General features: G+C 45.5%; 1 protein-coding gene across 1 annotated transcript in view; it reads left to right on the forward strand.

Annotated features, from left to right (window-relative positions):
- BRSK1 (BR serine/threonine kinase 1) overlaps positions 1 to 22,815 on the forward strand; it is a 56,339-nt gene that overhangs the window by 12,604 nt on the left and 20,920 nt on the right. The window contains exons 2-7 of the mRNA XM_063137838.1: positions 5,928 to 6,022; positions 8,442 to 8,527; positions 15,862 to 16,002; positions 17,536 to 17,652; positions 20,028 to 20,061; positions 22,239 to 22,307. Of these exons, the coding sequence (XP_062993908.1) occupies positions 5,928 to 6,022; positions 8,442 to 8,527; positions 15,862 to 16,002; positions 17,536 to 17,652; positions 20,028 to 20,061; positions 22,239 to 22,307 (542 nt within the window). The remainder of the gene's footprint in view (positions 1 to 5,927; positions 6,023 to 8,441; positions 8,528 to 15,861; positions 16,003 to 17,535; positions 17,653 to 20,027; positions 20,062 to 22,238; positions 22,308 to 22,815) is intronic.

Genomic DNA, 22,815 nt, shown 5'->3' on the forward strand with positions numbered 1-22,815 from the left:
TTCAGTATTGGAACTGGTTAGATGAAGAAATTGCTTAAAAGAAGTAAAGTGTAGCAGGATCAAGCAAGGAGGTGGATTATTTGCTCCCTTTCCCCCTTTTGTGAAAGGAATAGATACCCTCCACTCCACTTCTGCTTTATGTGTGTAGAGGCCAAACACATCTTTAAAAATATAAATAGTTGCCCTTCATGCTGAGTTTGGCCCTGAAACATAAGACCCATGGCTGGAACTTTGTCCAGAGAGGAGCTATGAGCAGAGGAAGAGACTCGTCTATCTGGCTCTGTTCATAGGCCATGACAGTGTGTTGTGGGGACTGTTGAAAGGCACCAGTATACTTGGCTCTAGAATGCTCTGTGCATCCATTGACCTTGAACTCAGGGATCTCTTGATCCCAGGTGAAGCTTCTAACAAGACCCTTCAAGTTCTCTGCTGTTGACCAAGGTTAGTGTCAGTCCCGCTTCAACCAGGGACAACAGCCGTCCATAAAACGGAGAGGAGGACCGTGTATGTTGCTGTGGGTTCCTTCAAGAGGAAAAAAGGTGGGATATAAGTGTAATAATACATTAAAACAACAGCAACAACATAGATAGCCCCCCCCCGAAAGTTAACATTGTTCCTTCTCTAACAGGAGATGAGAGTACAAGTAAAAGATGAGCAGGGTGATGCTGAAATTATTCCCAGTAGGGTCTTGTGTTCTGGTTCTCCTTTATTCTCTTGAAGCTTGGAGTGTACATGAACAACAGCCAAATATTTTAATGTGTAATGCTCAACTTGCTTTCCCCATACATGTCCTCCATTTAATCAAAAATATTCTTTTGGCGCTCAGTTTTGAAAAGGGAAATGGCTTATTTCTAAGAAAAAATGTAGCTTATTGCTTTCTTGGTCTTCTCTAAAAATACATAATATTTGCTAAATATTAATTCTACTATGTCTGTCTCCAAGTTAATATCGCTTCTTATATGAAGATAATATTATTTTAGGCATTGTGTTTCAATATGCCAATTGGTTTGTTTCCGTTAAAATCTTAAATCTTTTACACTGGTTACTCTCTGACCCACAGGGTTGCAAAGGAGCAAATCTGGACTCCAATTAGACCACCAAATCAAGACTAACCTTATGGGTTGGTCCAAAATATCGCAGATGAGTAACTATGGTTGACTGATTTTCAAGGTTGGTACACACTGTCCTGTGGCACTAAGCCGGATATTGCACTATGAAAGCTGTATATAAAAGGCAGGAGCCACACCAAGCTGGATATAGCAGTATGAAAGTGGTATACGTATATGGTGTGTGTCAATGAGCCCCAGCAGTTGTCAGTGCATTTCAATATGGCTATAAAACAGTAGCGTGGCTCCTGCCCTTTATATACTGCTTTCATACTGCTTTCATAGTGCAATATCTTGCTTGGTGTAGATGAGGCCCTAGATTAGGGCAGAATAGTGAACTAGAACTGAGATGGTTATGCAACAGCCCATGGCTGGATTCAGCCTGTGAAGCAATTTCATAATGTAGTTTTGGTAATGTCGTGTCTGATGCCAATTTCAGACATAAGATATATCGTGGAACTACAGGACATGGCGTGGTTTAGGATAATTTGAGAGGGGGCAGGTGTCTAAATCATAGGATTTGTTTGAAGTCTGCACTCTTCAGAAGTCTTTATAGTAATGCATTCCTTGCACAGAAAGGAAATAGGCAGGAAATTTGAATTGATTGAAGATCCTTTCATAACTTCTGGGAATATAAGAAATAGCGACGCACAATGTTCGATTTCTCTTTTGTGTGGAATGACGTACCAATCTATAGCTGTTATCATGTACACCGTGGGACAGATTTGAATAAAAATATAAAAACCCAAAATACCCCTAACGACCAAAAGAAATCTTTTGCAGTATAGCCCAGAAAGTATATTGTGTGTTGATTATGGAATCACTTTTAGATCTTTGCTCAGCCGTGAAGTCATTGGGTTACTCCAATGACTTGTTTGCCACTTTGTGACTGCGACATCAAAGTGATGGTTTGCATGCTATCACACAACAGATAGAACTTTGATTTTGCCTTGATAGAACGTTTATTTTCATACATGCTTCTCCTTGCACACACATTCAATCACTAGTTATCGAGTAGCTATTCTGTGTTTTCCTCCTTAACACATTTTCTGTGATAAGAGAAAGGTCGGAAGAAGCGGTAGGAAAACCTGGGACGGTCACGAATGAAAGACTGCAACATCTTGAACCCCAATAAAATTCCGTAAATGAGGCAGGGCAATGGCAGCATAGAAGCCTCGTTTGGAAGGACCCGAGTCACTCACTTATTCTCTGCCTCAGTTCTCCAACTGTATAAATGGAATAATAATGACCTACCATCAACCTTTGATGCATCCTGGAAAATGGACTCTACTGCGCAAAAGCCGATGCCATAATACATTTGTTAGACTTTAAGGTGACGCAAGACCCTTTGGGTATTTCCGGACGAGGCTTCTAGGTTGCCATGGCCCTTCCTCAAGTCACAGTATTTTGGGTTCCGGACATCTTTGTCTTCTGCTCGCAATCCTCCCGTATTTTCCTACTGTCTTCCTCCGTCTTTTCACTTACCATGGAAAATCCGTTAAGGAGAAAAAGACAGAATAGCTGCACAATGCTTTTTAATTGCTAGTGCAAAGAGCTCTCCGACTGGAAGCGCCCTATATTATTGGTTTTGCTACCTTAGCAAAGTTGTTGTGGGGGATGAGTGAAGTTCTTTGGCTTGTTGTATCCTGACCCTCCTCTAAAGTGGCAGACCTATTGAGCTCAGTTTGGTGTAGAAAGAGCCATCCGTTGAACATCTTAGCTGAATGGGGCTTTAAAATCTGGGTTTCCCACCTCCAAATGCCACTGCCACCACCTTTTTTATGGACTGAGGCTCTGTGCCTTTAAGCTCCATCAACTGGGGATTAACATGCTCCCTACCTTCGCTTCTCCGCCCGTGTTTTTGTTCCTCAGTTACTTCCTCTTTCAAAAGAGGAAGTACAGAACGAGCACGAGGCCCTGCTCTAATGGTGCTGCTTCTCCTGCACACAGCAGGAGAGAGCAGCGATTCTGAGTTTTAAAAAATCAGACTTAATTAGGGTATTTTTGGCGCCTAAGGAAGGCCAGAAAGGGCGGAAGGCGGACAGGAGGCAGACGATGTCATGTGAGGGACTTCAGCAAACTCCGTTAGTGCCCAGTAACGAGCGTGCAATAAAATGCTCGTCAGATGGAACTTTTTAATAGCTACATTGTTGACAGAAATAAATAGATGCTACTTTTACTGTGTTGGAGATGCAATAATGGGGGGATGTTAAGGTACCCAGCTGCAAAGTGATTTATGGACAAAAGGTTTGTGCCTTGTATCAGTCACAAAACGTCCAAGAACCAAGGATTTCTATGGTGAGGCAGCTGATAAAGACAAAGAACAATGTTCATGAACATACTTTAAGACAGGAGTGTAGACCTCAGTCGCAGGGGCCAAATCTGGCCTTCCTCCTGTCTAGGGTGACCATATGAAAGGGAGGACAGGGCTCCTGTATCTTTAACAGTTGCATAGAAAAGGGAATCTCAGCAGGTGTCATTTGTATGCAGGCAGCACCTGGTGAAATTCCCTCTTCATCACATCAGTTAAAGCTGCAGGAGCTATTCTAGAGTGACCAGACTTAAAAGAGGGCAGGGCACCTGCAGCTTTAACTGTTGTGATGAAGAGGAAATTTCAACAGGTTCCCCATATCTACAAATGACACCTGCTGAAGTTCCCTTTTCAATACAACTGTTAAAGATACAGGAGGCCTGTCCTCCTTTTCATATGGTCACCCTACTTCTGTCTGAATCCAGCCCTTTGGGGTTCCCCATATGGCAACTACCCCAGCTCCATCCCTTGCCCCCTAACCATGGATCAGTTCGTCATTTCCTAGAAGTCCCCCTCCCCATGTTCTACTGAATCACTTCTCCAAAGGACCCCCTGTAAAATTCCATGAATGAGGCAGGGAGATTGCGCAATGAAAGCCTTGTATGGAAACACCCCAAGTATTGTCTTCATTGACGGGCAGCGACTGTCTAAGGCAGCTTTCCCCTACCTGGAGCCCTCCGGATGTGTTGGACTGCAACTCCCAGCATCCCCCAGCTGGTAGAGGGATACTAGGAGTTGTAGTCCAACACATCTGAAGGGGGCCAGATTGAGGCAGGCTAGTTGATCGTAGGCAGAAGTCTTTTCCATCACCTACTTCCTGAACTTTTTAACTGGTGGTGCTGGGGATTGAACATGGGGCGTTCTGCATGCAAAACGTGCTCTGTGCCACGGATCTACGGCCTGTCCCTCAATAGTCCATGTGGATTCACAGTCCCTTTGCAATCGTTAACGTGGAACTATCGTATCCACCATCAGGAGAGGGGGGAAGGTAAACTGACCCCATTTGAGCTGCCGCTGGAACTTTGTACTGCTCAGGGAGGTGGGGAGATGGCAAAACCATAATAATAACGAGGAAGCCGCTTCCACGGGAATTGGGGGCATGATCTCCCAACGTATTCTTGGCTTTAGCATGTAAGCATTTCACTACAACCCAACAATACGTGTTGTGGCGCTCACTCTCTTTCCCTGAACAGTGTGATGTTGCAAGGGAAGCGCTCCGAGGGGTTTTGTTTTCTTTGGATGACAGAGCGCTGGAGAACCCGGCTGTAATCCTACGCACACACTTGCCTGGCAAGTCAGCCCCTTTGATGACAATGGAGCTTATATCTGAGTAAACGTGAATGTTGAGGGCGTCTTTCTAATATTGGCTTTATTTACAAATATACTGGGCCAGCGTAAGTGGAGGCAACAGGGAACGCCTGCAAAGCAGCAGATCTGCGATCCTGTGTTAGATCTTTAGAGGGGGTGAACAACTGTTCGGGCTCCATGGACCACTTGCTGTGCCAGCTTAGGGGCTGCACACACCCCACGTACACATGTACACCCACACAGTGGTTGAGTTCGGACAACACGCTGATCAACTGAGGGGGGGTGTAATACGAACAGAATGGGAAACAACCGTTGATTAGTGTGTTGTCCGAACTCAGCCGCTTTAAACCTCCCTTCTCTACCTGCTGAGATGAGGTTGTTCTTGGGCAAAACACCTTCAATGGTCCCCTCTCTTGGTGAGTCCACCTTCTCACCACCAGGGTCACCAGCTGCACGTGCTTCTCTTCCTCTTTCTCCTCGTTGCTCCCACTCGCTTGCTCGATGAGCAGAGTGCCAGTGAGCAAGCAGGCCATGGCATCCACTGCTCCGCCTTCTCACCACCACTGTTGTCCAGGCCAGAGCAAGAGGCAGGTGAATAAGCAGGTTGCAAAGGTGAAATGAAGGAGCAAGTCCAGGAGGGCTCTTATCATTGGGCCCCTGCTGGGGTGTGGGCCCTTGCAGGTGCCCCACTATGCCTACTAGTCTGTTGGTGTCTGGCAGAGCGCTCCATCCGATCCCCAGCAATACACTGTCTTTCTTATGCTGGACACAGAGGAAGGGGCTTCTCTCTTCTAGCAGCCCGCTTGGTTTCTGTGCTGGATGCCGTCCATCACTCTTCTGCCAGCTCGCACATTCACCTGTATGCCATTCCTTCTCGCCAATGGCAACCAGGCGAGTGCTTAATTGCAAAGCTGTACTGAAGCCTTCCTCAAATGGGTGCCCTCCAGATGTTTTGGACTACAACTCCTAGCATTCCTGACCACTGGCCATGCTGTCTGGGGCTGATGAGAGTTGAAGTGCAGAACCTCTGGAGGGCGGCAGGTTGGGGAAGGCTGCTTCATATTTTTTATACCTATTAAAAGAGTACATTTGAAGGGAATGCTGTAAAGAGATAATCGGACATAGGATAATTAACACACTTGTCGTGGTTAGGGTTCATAGCATTATGATGGATCTCTAGTGGCTTCTTTTTGTTTCCTTAGGTCTGGTGAAGCTGGGCGTGCACTGCATCACAGGGCAGAAAGTCGCGATAAAGATTGTGAACCGGGAAAAGCTTTCTGAGTCAGTCCTGATGAAGGTGAGCGTGTGTGTTTGTTTGCAGGCGGGGGAAGGGGTGTGTGTGTGAAGGAGATGAAGACTGAGAGAATGTGGGGCTGAATCCACAATCCAGAAAGACAGAAAATGCATGCTGTGCTTTCTACAGATCCAATCTCGGGCTCTCACCTTCATCCCCGCGGAAAGGTCAAGCCGGGTTGTCTTGCCAAAGGGAAGGCAACTTAGCAGAGATGTCAGGCTCATTCACAGTCCATAGCTGTGCCCAGAATGCATTTGCTTGCAGATGCATCTCCGCTGAGAGGAGTGCAGAAGAAATTCAGACTCTCACCAATTCAAGAAATCGGCAAGCTTAAGGAAGGAATCATAGAATCAAAGAATAGTAGAGCCGGAAGGGGCCTATCAGGCCATCGAGTCCAAGCCCCCCTGCTCAGTGCAGGAAGCACAAAGTGAAGATACTAAACATGCTGGGCTGGGGGGCGGGGGTTGGTGGTGGTGGGTGGGATTCTAAGAGCAGTAGGACTGTGCCTCCTGTTGGGCAATGGGTTGATCTTCTAGAGGAGCGTTCTCCAACCTGATGCCCTCCAGATGTTTTGGACTACAACTCCCAGAATTCCTGACCATTGGTTATGCTGGCTGGAGCTGATGGGAGTTGAAGACAAGACCCCACCATCTGGAGGACACCAGGTTCAGGAAGATTCCTTGGTGGCAAAGGAGAGCTGAGAAGGCAGGAAACAAACCAGGATCAAGGATGGACAAGTTCTCATGGTTTCCGTATTCTGGGCCTGCTGACTTACTTTACCAGGCGACCAAAATCACCCCCTCTTATTTATTTATTTATTTATTACATTTTTATACCGCCCAATAGCCAAAACTCTCTGGGCGGTTCACAAAAACTAAAACCATAATAAAACAACCAGGCCCCAGGGGTGGCTCTGGTCACATGGTGTGGACTAGCTCGGTTGGAGCATTTTCCTACCACCACTGCCAGTGCAATTTTTTTTCTTTTCAGACATTTGTGCTGACATGGAGAAAAGTCTCTCCTGCTGAGCGACGAGACGCTCTGCATGCAATAATAGCCACGGCGTGGAGCAATTTGGGGGCAGTTTAGCCGTAGCGACTGTCAAAAACATGCCTTTGCCAAACCGCTAGAGCAGCCTTCCTCAACCTTGCGTTCCTCCGGATGTGTTGGATTACAACTCCCATAATCCCCCTGCCAGTTTATGGGAGTTGTAGTCCAACACATCCGGAAGGCACCATGGTGGGAAAAGCCACATTTGAGAAAGGGAGGTTAAAGCATTGAAATGGACAGCGAATAACATGCTTCTCTGTGGGCCCTCGCTTGGCTCTTGCTAAGACCGGAACGAAACATCCAGCAGCAGAAACAACCCTGTGTTTGCTTCTGACTTGCAAAGTGTGTGTGTGTGTTGCACATTGGAGGCCTACATGAAATAGGAAGCCCTACGTTTGCTGCTCTCAGGGGGTTACCCCAGCAGAATACCTCAGCATCAGGCTGTCAGGCTGGAGGCAGAAAGGTGAGAAACACTGGCCAGCAGCAGAAATCCTGAGGCACGGCAGGAGAGCCAGGTGGCCTCCCTCAGCCACAAATTGCCAAAGAGAAAGGAAGCAGCAAGCTTGCAAATCTTTATCTCCCTAAATCAAGGGGGGGACACAACTTGTGGCCCTCTGGACGTTGATGGACTACAACTCCCATCAACCCAAGTCAGCATAGTGAGTGGTGATGGATGATGGGATCTGCAATCCAACAACTTTCTGGAGGGCCACAGCCCTGCCCTAAATAACATCTGATTGGCCCTCCAGCATCACCTGACTTCCTAGGCCAGGTGGCTCGTGAGCTGTCATGGTAAACTCCAGGCTAGAAAGACCGGTCGCTCCCTCTGATGACTCACAGCCTTGGTGACACAGAGAGCTGTTGGCTAATCCAAAGGACTCTGGGTTTGAGTCTTGTGGTGCATTAACATCTGGTTTTTCAGAGTTGTGCATGGAGCCAAGAAGGCTTGTCTCTCCACTTTCTAATCTCTTTTATTTTTAAGTTAATTTTATTGATTGCCCACAGAATCAGAAACCCACTTCAGGCAGTTTGCAGTTCACACAAATACCACACAAAAATGGTTTCAAGCTCCTGTGCCTCGTGGAGGAACCAGGAGCAGGGCTCTTCTTCTTTAAGTCCCAGGGCAGAAGCAGCACTGAAAAGAGACCCTTCCTGTACCCCCTGTACATTACTGTTTACCAACCTGGCACTCTCTGGATGTGTTGCACTACAGTTCCCATCATCCCCATTGGTCATGCTGGTTGAGGATGATGAGATTGTAGTCCAGCACATCTGGAGGACCACTAGGTTGGGAAAGGCTACTTTATATAATCACATTCTCTCTCTCTCTCTCTCTCTCTCTCTCTCTCTCTCTCTCTCTCTCTCGTTTTAGGTGGAACGGGAAATTGCTATTCTGAAACTCATTGAACACCCCCATGTGCTCAAGCTCCATGACGTCTACGAGAACAAAAAATATTTGTAGGTATTTATTTGCAGATGGCCTCCCACATCCTCTGCATGCACGCCCATAGAGCGGAATAGCTAGCCACTTTGTATCTTGAACCTGGGGGGATCTTTCTCTTTAAATTTGGCTGTTGGGGATCCCCTGGGGGGCAAATTCTGGGGGTTCTTCTGAGTCAGAGCCATAGCCACAGGGGATGATACCCCCCTTGCTGTTGCTGAATGTTCAGCTTTCCTTTAAAGAAAAAGCATGCCCCCCTCACACACAATAAAGGCATAATCCTATGTATGTTTAGACAGAAAAATATCCCACAACACCCAGCATTTTCCAGCCAGCAGGGTTGTTTAGACAAAAAAAATCCTATCACTCCCAGCATTCCCCAGCCAGATATGTAGGACATTTTTTCTGTCTAAACATACACCCTAAGTCTCCTTTACTTTTATCTGTATATCTTATCTGCATTGACATTTGGCGGGTATTCAGACCTGAGATAAAAAGATAAATACTCTTTCCTTTGCCGCTACATTTTGTTTTGGCATAGTACTGTTCAGTCACAGTAACACTAAAATCCTGGATTTTTGAATTGTTTTCTATGTGGGTAGTTGAAGCAGTTGTAGAGAAAAATAGAATTTCAGCTGGTGTCATTTGTATGTATGCAGCACCTGGTGAAATTCCCCCTTCATCACAACAGTTAAAGCTGCAGGAGCCCTGCTATCTTGACCAGATACAAAAGAGGGCAGGGCTCCTGCAGCTTTAACTGTTGTGATGGAGAGGGAATTTCACCAGGTGCTGCAGGCATACAAATGACACCTGCTGAAATTCCCTTTTCTATACAACTGCAGTAGCCCTGTCCTCATTTCCATGTGGTCACCTTGGAGAAAGATGTTTCACCCCTCTCTCCTCTGCTCCCTCCCCCTGCTATTACAACATCTTTGGGGATAAATACTAGCTTTATGCTTGTGGGGTATTTGCCATGAAAACGGCAAAACACCCCTCCCTACACCGCGGTCCTAATTTGAATCAGCGCTCCTGACTCCATAGCTGTTTTTTGTTCAGAAAGAGGCGTGGCAGGGCCTAATCACTTTCTAAAAACAGCATGCTGAATGTAATGTGTTACTTAAGCCCAAGAAGCGATACAATTAAGTAACTTTAAACATAAAGGCAACCTATATTTATGTTCTGGATGTTCTGCAATAATTCCCCATCCCCTCAGGCCCCCTCACTCCTAAATTTCTGGCTACAGGCCTACTTGGGATGCCAGCCTGGCCATGTGTACTGCTCCCTGAATTCAGACCAAGATACTGAGGTGATAAATAATAGCAGCGGGTACGTGCAGTTATGGAGCCGATTCACACTACTATATTCTACTCAGAGATAATGGGAGGCAGTAGGCCTCTAAGTACCAGTTGCTGCGGAACACAAGTGGGCGATATTGCCCTTATGTCCTGTCTGTGGGCTTTCCATCGATGAAGGCTGGATTAGGGTGACCATATGAAAAGGAGGACAGGGCTCCTGTATCTTTAACGGTTGCATAGAAAAGGGAATTTCAGCAGGGGTCATTTGTATATATGGAGAACCTGGTGAAATTCCCTCTTCATCGCAGCAGTTAAAGCTGCAGGAGCTATACTAGAGTGACCAGATTTAAAAGAGGGCAGGGCACCTGCACCTTTAACTGTTGTGATGAAGAGGAGGTTTCACCAGGTTCCCCATATATACAAATGACACCTAGTGAAATTTCCTTTTCAATTCAAGTGTTAAAGATACAGGAGCCCTGTCCTCCTTTTCATATGGTCACCCTAGGCTGGATGTTGTGTGAACAGGAGCTGGATGAGATAGGCCTTTGGCCTGATTCAGCATGGCTCTTCTTGCGTTCCTCTTCCTCCTCCTCCTCCTCCTCTTCTTTTCCTCCTCCTCTTCTCTTCCTCCTCCTCATTTCCCATTGAAACAACTTCCCACTGCAAAAAGCAGTCTTTGAAATGATGTACACGTGCAAATACAGAGATCCATAAACGATATATCAGAAATAGGGTGACCATATGGAAAGGAGGTCAGGACTCCTGTATCTTTAACCGTTGTATTCAAAAGGGAATTTCAGCAGGTGTCATTTGTATGCCTGCAGCACCTGGTGAAATTCCCCCTTCATCACAACAGTTAAAACTGCAGGAGCCCTGCCCTCTTTTGTATCTTGTCATGCTAGGCAGGGCTCCTGCAGCTTTAACTGTTGTGATGACGAGGGAATTTCACCAGACACTGCATGCATATAAATGACACCTGCTGAAATTCCTTTTGCTAAACAACTGTTAAAGACACAGAAACCTTGTTCTCTTTTTCACATGGTCACTAAACAGAAAGAACCCAAAATCAATATAAACCATAATTAGCGCAAAAATACAAATACAAATAAGCAGCCTAAAAACATAATCCCCAAACAGTACAGCACCAAAAGTGTCCATCCACAATACAAATAGCTTCCCCCCCACACCTTCACAGCTTAGAATAAAGTGGCCACGTAGAGTAAAGTGCCCACTCACGCATCACTAAAAAGGACAAAACAGGACAAGACGGGTATAAAATGTGCTTGCGCTATTTTATATCTATGAATGCAAATTTCAAAATAATTATAATTTTAGAAATCTATCACATCTTGCCATAGTGGGGAAGACTGTGTCCAGGTGAATTGGGTGTCTGTCTGTTCAGTTCAGGGGCAACCTCAAGGCCTCTGCTCTGCCTTCTTCAGGTTATGTTTAAAGCAGACCTGGACTGGGCAGCTTTCAAAGAGCGGACTGTGAAAGAGGACACATGGCCATCCTGCCATAATTAACGTCCAAATGCCTTGAAAAATAAATACATCTTAACCAGGCTCCGAAAGGATGACTTTTTTCATGCCTGGCTGAAGCTACTACTCTATTCAGAGCTGGATGCTTCCTTTTTCTCTGCTCATCCCATCAGACCTTCCCCCCCCCCCCCGCCCGCCTCCCCCCAAAATCTTACGGCTCCTTTTCCAATTCACTTCACACACAGACACAGATTGGGCAAACCATCTTTTCCTTTTTACTGGCCTTGACTCAGCTTTTAACATTAGCTTGAGAGGGAGAGAGCGAAAAATATAGTAGCTGAAACCTTTCTTCATGGAGATACGGTGATGGTAAAATAAAAGCTTGCTTTCTGCATGTCAATCTGCTACTTAACGGCAGAAGGGCAGGACCAGGATAATAATAATTGGAAAAAAAGGTTGCTGATCCCATCTGCTTCTGAAATGCCTGGCTCAGAATGCTGGTTTCCTACATAGAGGATATCTGTGTTTCTCTGTGTGTGAACGTTGCCAGAGCGGCAGGGACTCAGAACATGTGTGTGTATGTGTGTGTGTGTGTGTGTGTGTGTGTGTGTGTGTGTGAGAGAGAGAGAGAGAGAGAGAGAGAGAGAGAGAGAGAGAGAGCGAGCAGGATGGCCATCCAGAATACCAGGCGGTGCCAGACAACTGGTAATCTCCACACATAAGCTCTCTTTGTCAGCCTCCTCCGCTGACACAATGGGAGGAAGGTGTGGGGATGAGACAAAGAGGTTGGGCAAAGACGCTGCCCTGAGGAAATATTTAAAATTTGTGCAGTGGAGGCTGGTGGCTCCGTTTTTGGTAGGACTGTGAATCCATTCTGGGTTTCAGTCAGAACCAGCCAGCACACTAAAGGATCTATGCAAGGTACTGAACTCATTTTGGGGATAGTGTTCAGCACTTTGGATAACTCCTTCAGAGTTCTGATAGGTTCCGACTGAAGCCCAGAATAGATTCACAACTCCACAGAATTCGTATGCATGCAGCACCTGGTGAAGTTCCCTTTCCATCATAACAGTTAAAGCTGCAGGAGCCCTGTCCTACTTTCCATATGATCACCCTATACATACACAAATTCAGTGGTTCCAATTTCAAGGCTGGTGGTTCCAATTTCTGTGGAGTTGTGAAATTATTCTGGGCTTCAGTCAGAACCTGCCAGAACTCTGAAGGAGTTATCCAAAGTGCTGAACACTATCTCCAAAATGAGTTCAGCACCTTGTATATAAATGACACCTGCTGAAATTCCCTTTTCTATACAACTCTTAAGATACAGAAGCCCTGTCCTCCTTTCCGTACGGCCACCCTATGTATGTACCATATTTCTTTGATTGTAAGACGCCATCGATTGTAAGATGCACACTAATTTCAGTACCACCACCACCAACAAAAAACCTAAGACACACCCATGATTCTAAGACGCACCCCATTTTTAGAGATGTTTATATGGGAAAAAAGTGTGTCTTAGAATCAAAGAAATAGGCTATATGTGTGTAAATAAATGGATACACATACACACGCACACTCACACACATGCAAATAGGTATTGTACTTTTATTGTACTAGTTCCCCCCCTTGGGGTAGGTGGAGATAAAAGTACACAAATGATCTGAAAGAGTAAAGTTTCTTGCTTTAAAAGAAATCACTTCAGTTCGAACATGTAACAGTTCAGGCTAAACAGAGGCAGCCGTAGCCATGAGACAAGCTGAGGTGGATGAAGTCGGTAACTCCATCTGCTGTGATATAAGTGGTGCGTTTAGGGTGTGGAGTGGGGGTGATGTTGAACGACATAAAGGGCAGCACAGTGGGAGACAGACAGAGGTGACTCCATAGGCAACAACTCGCTGGGAAGGTCTTCTGTGGTAAGTCTTATTGAAGTGAATTCCAGAGGTACGCTTACATGGGACAATTTGAAGGTGAATTATGCCTCATGTTTAGTGGAAAGGCCAGGGAACTCCACAGTAGTTTTGCTTGGCCTGGCATCATCATCCCCATCATCATCATCATCATCATCATCATCATCATCATCATCATCAGTGAACATGGCACATTTCTATTACCTGGGCAAAAATAGTCAGGACGTTCCCTTAGGGTGCAATCTTATGCATATTTAGACAGAAAAAAGTCCTACATCTCCCAGACTACTGGAAGTTGCAGGATTTTTTTCCTGCCTAAACATGCATCGGATTCTGTCTTTAAAGAGCTTGCAATCTAAACTAGACAATAGGGAAAACATGTTCACCACAGGGAAAACATGTTCACCTTTCATTTTAAATCATCTTGCTCTTTTACTTGTGGCACTATAAGGAAAAATGCGCAAGCAAGATTGTATCCAAGGGCTCACTAAAACTTGCTTTCAGTACTCTAACAAATGCAAAGGCGCTAGAACGGCTGATAAGCACTAGGTTTTTGGTTTTTTTAATGCTTTATTTATTTATTGAATTCATATCCTGCCTTTCTACCAAAAATGGCTCAAGGTGTCTGCAACGCCACCACCTCACACACAAGGCTTTGACGCGCACACCTCCCTCAGGCTAAGCACTACCACTTAAATACCTGAGGAAGGGGTAAAAAGAAAAGTATAACCTTTCCCTTATAGCAGAGGGAAAAGGTAAGGAGATTTGGAAAAAGGCTTTTCTGTAAATATAGCAGGCTGAAGGTTTAATGTAATGTGTTTATTTATGAACTAATACTCCAATCCTGCCTGTTCTTAATAATTCTGGTAGTAACCAATCTAATAATAACAATCCTTAGTCCCTATGATCTTATTTTCACTCACTCTTCACACAACTCCTGAGAAGAAATCACACAGCTAATCACATCTACCTTCTAAACCCAACCACCAACCAACCACCTCAGACCACTCAGCTCCTACCTATATAGACTCCTCCCCTTTTCCACAGCATCACTAGCCACACCCACTCAGTCCAACATTCCGTACTCTCTAGACATACTCATTTAGACATACCTAAGGGAATAGAAATGTGGGAAACGCCACAGTGTCTATTAATTAATTAATTAATTAATTACACTTATATACCGCTCCCATAGCCAGGGCTCTCTGGGTGGTTTACAGAAATACAGATTCTAACAGTAATAAAATACAGATTAAAAAGAGAATCTTCATTAAAACATAATATAAAAACAAAATAAAAAACACAACAATAAACAAATTTATTTTTCTTTTCTATTATTAATATGATTAATATTAATTCAATGAAGTAACTTTGAATATGTTGTGTTTAGGTTCTGGGTGTATACATCACCCCTTTGCCACAAAATGTCTGGCTACGGGGTCTTGGAGAAACAAGACTAAGAAAGGACAAATGTGTAGAGTCAGCCCCATTGAGTTTATTGGGGCTCACTCTCTAGTCCATACATTTCAGATTGCAACCTGTGCTTATTTGCTTGGACATAACCCCCATAGTGGCACTTGCAGTGCTGTATGAACTGTTGTAACATCCTGAGACTCTTTGGAAGACCTCACTTGGGACAATAACAGTGTTCGCACGTGGAAAGACCATCCATGTTCAAAACAGCATGCGACTCTTTATGTGTACATGGACATGTGTGAGATTTAACTGCAGGCAGTGGTGTACGCTAAGTTCCCTTGCGCTTCCTCCCTTCAAAGCGTGCTGCTGTCATAGGTTTTTATTGCAAAGAAGTACTCCCTGCGAGGAAATTTTCTTCTCTGTCCTCTGTTTTGGTTTGGTGTCTACGCAGTGTTTATTTATTTATTTAATTACATTTATATACTGCCCCACAGCCGAAGCTCTCTGGGCGGTTTACAAGCTCTCTGGGCGGTTTACAAAGAATAAAGTGACTTTGAGATGATGAGTGGGAGCAAAGAATCCACACAGCCAAAATAATGATAATAACTAAAATAAGTTGTAATAGTCCAAAAGCCACAACAAAAGCAGGCTTTGGAATACAGCGACAAGTTCCCACCCCTGTCCCAGCAATCCATACTCTAACTACGGCTGTAGAAATAAAATGGAATTTACATCTGCTGCCCTGATGCTGAACATGTTTACTTCCAGATGAGCATTTTCTTGTATGACCATAAAATAGCTGGGTATATAAAGTCACATCTGAGCCTTGTGGAAAAGCAAGTTGAGATTTGGGGTGTGTGTGTGTGTGTTAGTGGTTGTTTATTAAAATTACTTTCTGCATATAGTAACTACACCCGAATGCGAAAGTCCGTGACAAAAAATGCAATATTTATTTATTTATTGGGGTTGGGGTTGCATAACAGTCAGTGATTCAACCATGGCCTACTCAAAAGTGACTTAGAAATATTTGGAATGGTTAATCTTTGATCTCTCTCTCTCTCTCTCTCTCTCTCTTTAGCACAGTGTTTAGCTCTCATTAACCCCCAGCCTGCTTTGCAACGGCTCCTGCTTAGAATGATTTCAGAGAGGGTTTTTTTGTTGTTCCCATGGATGCTCTGACAGATTCTCAATACCTCTTTCTTACTTCTCCTTGCTTTTTGGTCCCGCTACCTCTGGACTCCTTCTGCGTTAGATACCTGGTCTTGGAACACGTCTCAGGAGGAGAACTCTTTGACTACCTGGTAAAGAAAGGACGCCTCACACCCAAGGAAGCCAGGAAGTTTTTCCGGCAAATTGTCTCGGCTTTGGACTTCTGCCACAGCTATTCTATATGGTAAATTCCTCCCTCTCTTCCCAGCTGACTGTTACGCTGTCTGCTATTATTGTGTCTTTTCTTTCCCTTGCTTTCTTATGGTTTATTTTCTTGTATTTTGTGTTGTTTTTCTTGGTGGTTTTTTGTATTGTATTGTATTCTGACTAATTATTTATTGTGTCTATTATTTGTATTTTTTTAAAAAAATCTTGGTTTATTTTTAGTTTTTGTTCAGTTTTTTTAGTTTGGTGTTTTACGTTTATAGGTGCTACTTTTAAATTTAAGCTAGATGAACCAATGATCTGACTAATAAGGCTGCTTATTGCGTTCTTAAATTTTTATTTTATTTATTTATTACATTTATATACCGCTCCATAGCCGAAGCTTTCTGGGCGGTTTAGAACAGTTAAAAACAATGAACATTAAAAACAGATATACAAAATTTAAAACCACCAAAAGTATAAAAAAACAACAATTGCAGTCCAAATTTTATGGCTTCTCGCTTGTGTGAATTCCTTGATGTCGATTAAGGTTTGCGTTCTGAGAAAAGCTCTTTCCACACTCTAGGCATTTGTAGGGCTTCTCCGCTGTATGAATTCTTTGATGTTTCTTTGTAGGCAGCTTTGAGTTACCATAAATATAAAAAAGCAGATTTAATCATCATCATTATCATCATCCTCTCTCCTGTTCCTGGCTCCTGAACCCATGTTTCTTTCCTATGGATCATTGAAATGCCATCTCATTAGACCAAAGCAAATCTGCTCCTTAGGCTGCCAGTTGAGCAGAGTAAGAGCGATCTGCTCAGTTCCAATACCTTTGATAGCACCTAGATCTACAGATACCATCAGGTGAAGTGTTTCCTGGCATGGAGATAAATGTTAGCACCTTCTAATCAAGTTGCTGTTCCAGGCAGAGATGCAGGGGCCACCAGATAAGTTGGCAACTAAAGGACTGCCTCCTCTCCTATATGACCCTACCCACACTTTTAGGATCTGCCTTAGATGTGACTCACTTCTCCTTGATCATGGGGGACAAGAATGCCAGGAAGATTTCTCAGTTCTATAGGGGAACACTGTGACCTGTGAATGACACCAGTGAATCAGCAAGTGGGGTTAGCTGAAGCACCCTGGAGTTCCTGGTGTGTTTAAGCTGTTTTCTCAGGTTAGCAACCCTGGGATAGCAGCTTCTGATTCCAAGGCCAAAGCCCAGTTCCATGACCATGAGACCCAGAAACTTGTTCCTCTTTCAAAATGGCTTCTTGGGTTCTCCAAACTCCAGCGGATTTCCTGGCTGCTGCACCACAGGTTCAACGTGCATTCTAGCATTTGCACAGCAGATTTTTTTTAAAAATAAATCTCTACGTCAGCAGTGCTCAGAAGATGGAGACAACAACTCTGTTCTGATTTAATTTCCTGGACTAGGATAAGCTCTATCCACCTACTGATAGTGAGAGATTCAGAAAAGGTGTTGGGAGGTGATGGTGTTGCATGGGTTTGGATGTGTGCATTGCCTCCTGCTGACCCCTCTCCACACCTTTTCTTTGGACCTCCTCAGCCACCGGGACTTGAAACCAGAGAATTTATTGCTGGATGAGAAGAACAACATTCGGATTGCAGATTTCGGCATGGCCTCCCTGCAGGTCGGAGACAGCCTGCTGGAAACGAGCTGTGGGTGAGCCAACCTCCGCGCAGGGGCCGGCAAGGAGGGTCGCCTGCAGCAATGGAAAAGGGATGAGTCGGGCTGACTCTTACATGGCTACAGGCGCACCAATGTTTGCTATAGTGAAAGTAGCGGAGGCTAGGAGCTCCAAAGTCAGTGGGGTGGTGAATCCATTCCAGGGTTCAGTTAGAACTAGTCTGAACTCTAAAGGAGTTACCCAAGGTGCTTTGTTTTGCTACCATTTGCTTCACACCTTGAATAGCTCCTTTAGAGTTCTGACTGAAACCCGGAGTGGATGGACCGACCCACTGACATCGGAGCCACCAGCCTCCGCTGGGTGAACGTTGCAAAACATGAAGCAGGAAGGAGATACAGGGCTGGAAACCCAGGGGAGCTGACCTGCATCTTCAGAGAGATGTGTCTGCCCTTCCCAGATGGTGATGTTCTTTGGGATTTATATGAATCAGAAACATCTCCTTCTTGAGATGTGAATCGCACCTGTGTCTGCCGCAGAGGGAATTTGCCACTCCTGTAACACATTCATGGGGAATTTGCCACTCCTATAACACAAGTCTTCTATCCAATGAAGGACGTAAGCCAGGCTCAGTTGGCCTTGGTAGCCACCGGCCTTTTCCTTCCCTCTCTCCCACTCATCTCCATTCTGTGCCATTAATGCAGTGGTGCAAAACTTTAGGCCCAGTGCCCACATCTTGCTCCCCTAGGGTCCCGATCTGGCCCTCCCAAAGACCACCAGTTGGCCACGCCCCTTTCCCCAAACACTGATCGCCTGGGAATTTCCCAGATTTCCCCATTCTAAAAGGTTGAAAGACCTCTCCTAAGGCTTAGTTAAGAGACTTAAAGCTAAAACGTGCCGGCATTTAGGGTATATTTGGGGCACCTGTTTGTGTCTTTGGCCCTGATGGCCACTGGAATACCCCCTTCCACCTGCCCACAACCTTCTCCGAAATGGAATTTGGCCCTCGGCAAGGAAGAGGTTCAACATTATGGCATTTCAACCCCATCCAGGGAACGGCAGTCCAGTGATCTTCCAATTTAAGTAGTCAGCACCACCTTGGCTCTTCTTTGCCCCCCCCCCCCCATTCAGAAGATTGGAGAAAAAAGCCAAGGTAGCCCTGTCACTTAGCCATTAAGCCCGGGACAGCTCTTGGCTAAAGGACCTGGCCTGTTCTGTCATGCCCCATCCCAAGTCCGGCACTGACCCCTCCACTGGGGCATAGCTAGATGTGATGTTATTCACACAATTCGTAATTTCGCAAATCATTTTTTTAGAAGTAAAATAGCAGCCACCGATGCCCAGTTGAGGAATGTGGCATGAGGGGGAGGGGGCCTTTAACCCTGCCACAACTCCAGCCCAGATTGGACCCCCACCCCCATGTCTGCTATTCAGCAATAACGTTCACTTCCCCTCCTGGATCGAAAAGGAGCCATGGTGGAGCCAATTTGGACTGGGACTGTGGTGAGAGCAAAGGGCTAAGTTATTTATATATTTATTTATTTCATTTCTAAAGCTGCAGGAGCCTAGCTCTCTTTAGCTAGAGTGATGAGATGCAAAAGAGGGCAGGGCTCCTGCAGCTTTAACTGTGGTGATAAAGAACAAATTTCCCCAGGTGCTGCAGGCATACAGATGACTCCTGCTGAAGTTCCCTTTTCTATACAACTGTTAAAGATACAGGAGCCCTGACCTCCTTGCCATATGGTCACCCTACCACTGCGGCTTATGAGCCACGACAAGCCATAGTTCCTGCGGGTGCGAAGTTTCCTTTTCAAGTCCTGGATGTGGCTTGTCGTGTCGTCCCAACCCTCAAACAACCTCTGCTGCCTGGGTTCGGATGACACAACAAACCATGGCAACCCCCTGCTGGGGGTTAAACATTCAAAATGGCCACCCGCACAAGCTGCAACCCACTGTGGCTTTAATAAGCCATGGCGGGCTGCGGTGCTCATGCGAACTGGATCAGTGTGTCTATGCAATCCAAACTCTTTAAATAAGTAGGTTCGGAGGCTTCAAAGTGCTTCTGCTGCTGCAGTCCCTAGAACATCTTGAGGGTGCTGAGGGAGGCTAAGGGGGATTCCACTGTCTTGTCTCAAAGTGTCCCTGAGGTAATGGAGCATCCTGTCAAGTGGCCCGACTTGCAGGTCTGGCAATTAAAATGCCCGAGCTCCGGAAGGGGCAAGGTTGAAGAGAGATTTCTTCCCCAGAACCATCCTAGATTGTGGAGGGATGAGGGTGGGGGGTCCCACAGGCTCCACTTTACGTGCCTGTTGAACCGGTGGCCCTGTGGATCGGCTTTCTCCTGCGTTTCACTCTTCCTCTGTCTCTCTGTCTCTCTCTCTCTCTGTTTTCTGCCCCCAATGCTGGGCCGCAGTTCTCCTCACTATGCATGTCCTGAGGTGATCAAGGTAAGGATTCCGGCCTAGTGCCCACCCCTCACCCCCGCTGGTCTCTCCTTCCCCTTCCCCTGTTGCCGAATGTATCCAACCAGGGGTCCCCCGTAAGCCTGGCATTGGGCCTCACCCTGGTGGCCCCCAAGTTGGGGATGTTGCACTTAGAGAATGCACCCTGGCTGCATGAGAAAGGTGAAGCCAGGAGGAACTAGGGGAGAGGGTGGTGGGGAGGGGACAGATTCAGGGAGGGATTCATGTGTGTATGTATGGGAGGCGGAAAATATAATAACTTTTAAATGCCTCCTAAAACATATCTTTTTAAACAAGCCCTCCCTTGACTGTAACTTATTCTGGTTTTATGTGATTTTAAAGTTTTAAATTGGATTTTATGGTTTTAGTTGTAAACTGCCCAGAGAGCCTAGGCTGTTGGGCAGTATAAATTATATATATATATATATATATATATATATATATATATATATATATGAGAGAGATTGCAGCCTAAATATTGCAGATACATACACACAGAGCTGCAGTCAGGGGCAGCCGAAGACATTTTGCTGCCGGAAGCGAATGACAAGATGGCTCCCCTCTCCATCCCATGCGCTGAAGCCAGCCGGACTGGCAGTTTGATCTTATTTCAGCACTGGCAAAAGGACAGCCTCCTTCACTATGCCTGAGGGCAGCAGGCTAGTTCAGGGGCTACAGGGCAGAGGACATGACACATACAGCTCTGTCCTCCAACTCCGTGCCACTGCTCCGTCCCCTCACTCTGCCTAAATAGTAGGGCTGGTAATGGCTGCAACCCTATACCCACTTACCTGAGAATATGCCCCATTGAACTCAATGGGACGTACTTTTGAGTAAATAGGGTCGGCGCATTGGAGAAAATAATAAATTCAAAGCATATTGGTTGACTGAAAAATTGACCTTCATTAATCCATCAGCAGATTACAAAAGCAGCAAAGGGCTGAGTCTGAACTGAGATTGTTGCACCTAGTCCCATGGAAATCAACGTGAAAAGTTACTAATGACTAACTTATGTCCTGTTGATTTCAATGGGACCTCAGGGCAGCTAATTTATGTCTACTCAGAAGTAAGTCCCACTGAGTTCAGTGGGGCTTACTTCCAAGTAAGTGGGTATAGGATTGCAGCCTTACCATTCATGTCAGCTTAGACATGTCAGAAGTAAGTGATATTAACTTCAATGGGACTTACTGCCAGGTTAGTCTGTATAGCAGCTGTCTGCAACTTGGCACCTTTGAGATGTGTTGGACTACAACTTCCATCACCCATAGTCAACATGGGGGTTATGGGAGTTGTAGTCCAACACATCTTGTGGGCTCCAGGTTGGAGAAGGCTTCGTGCTTTCCTGAAACCAGGGAAGGAAGAGTTCAGTGTTACTCAGTCTTAGGGGAAGGATGGGAAACATTACGATAATTTCTTGGTAGCCCTAGATTGAAACTTGGATACAGTTCAGTTTGCCAGGTTTATGACCTGTCCCAAGTGGGAAAAATAAATGGGAAGTCATCAGTTACAAGAAGAAAAGGAGGAGGAACCTCTGGGTGCACAGGGAAACGTTTGTTAAGCCCAATGCATTATTTTGGAATAAATACTTCATTTATGTAGGCATAAATATAAAACTTAATGGTAAAATTGATTCAGATTTTCCAAAGAGTGTGTTTTTGTGTTTTTGATCTCAGCCCCACCTCTGCCTTGTACTTAGCTTCTTGGGCTAGTTGCTTTCCTTTTAGCTAGCGTCAGCAGCTCGCCTTCTGGGAAGTGAGTGTTTCATGAACGGCCATGCGCCTCCCATGGCAGCCATTTTAAGAACATGCAAGCCCCTCCATGGCAGCCATTTTGCGAAAGCACCCATGACACAGTTTCAAAATCCCAAATGTGCTCACTGACCCAAAAAGGTTGGGGATCCCTCACATAGGCAACAACTAGGAGCAGAACAATTTGTTTGGGCTTCATAAACTTTTCCTTGTCTCCTCCCTTTCCTTCCTGTTCCATATGGGGACAGAGTGAGGAGGGGACATGAGACCATTCCGTAGAGATATACACCCTCCTGGCTGCTATTAACACTTGGACGAGCCTCCCTCCCTCGACTTTTGGTCTCCGCCATTCTCCCACAGCCTCTCTCCGCCCCAGTTACCAACCCCCCAATCTCTCTGCTCTTTGCTCCTCAGGGGGAGAAGTATGATGGACGTCGCGCCGACATGTGGAGCTGTGGAGTCATCCTCTTTGCCCTGCTGGTGGTAAGGCCCCTCCCCAATCTTTGCCAGGCTCTTCAGGCGCCGCTTAGTTCTCCTGTGGCGTTAGGGTGGCCGCTTACGCGTTGCTAAAGAAAAGGAGGAAAATGCACCACCCAAAAAGAGAACAATGGGGGATCCCCACTTGCATGTGCTCATGTATATGCATAAATGCACATTTACAAAGAATTGCTATAATTTAAATAGAAATACAATAGAGAGGAAGACTAACCGGTGCGCCTGCTCAGTCTGCTGTCCAGGCGCCAACCCTTGATGGGCAACTTCAAGGCTTCTGCCTCTCCCCACTCACAGTTCTTCAGCATTAAGCTGGATTTGAACTGGGCAGCCATTCAAATAGAGGACTACCCTCTGTAAAGTGGAACACCTGGACCCACTACTTGGGAGGGAGGGAGAATCAATGCCATCCTGTTCCCAAAAGGTTCCCCAAATCTTGGGATGCCTTTGAACAGAGGACAAGGCCAGCCCCAAAATGTTTTGGTTGCTCTTGAAGCCG

The sequence above is a fragment of the Elgaria multicarinata genome, chromosome 11, assembly GCF_023053635.1.
Source record: "Elgaria multicarinata webbii isolate HBS135686 ecotype San Diego chromosome 11, rElgMul1.1.pri, whole genome shotgun sequence".
NCBI lineage: Eukaryota > Metazoa > Chordata > Lepidosauria > Squamata > Anguidae > Elgaria > Elgaria multicarinata.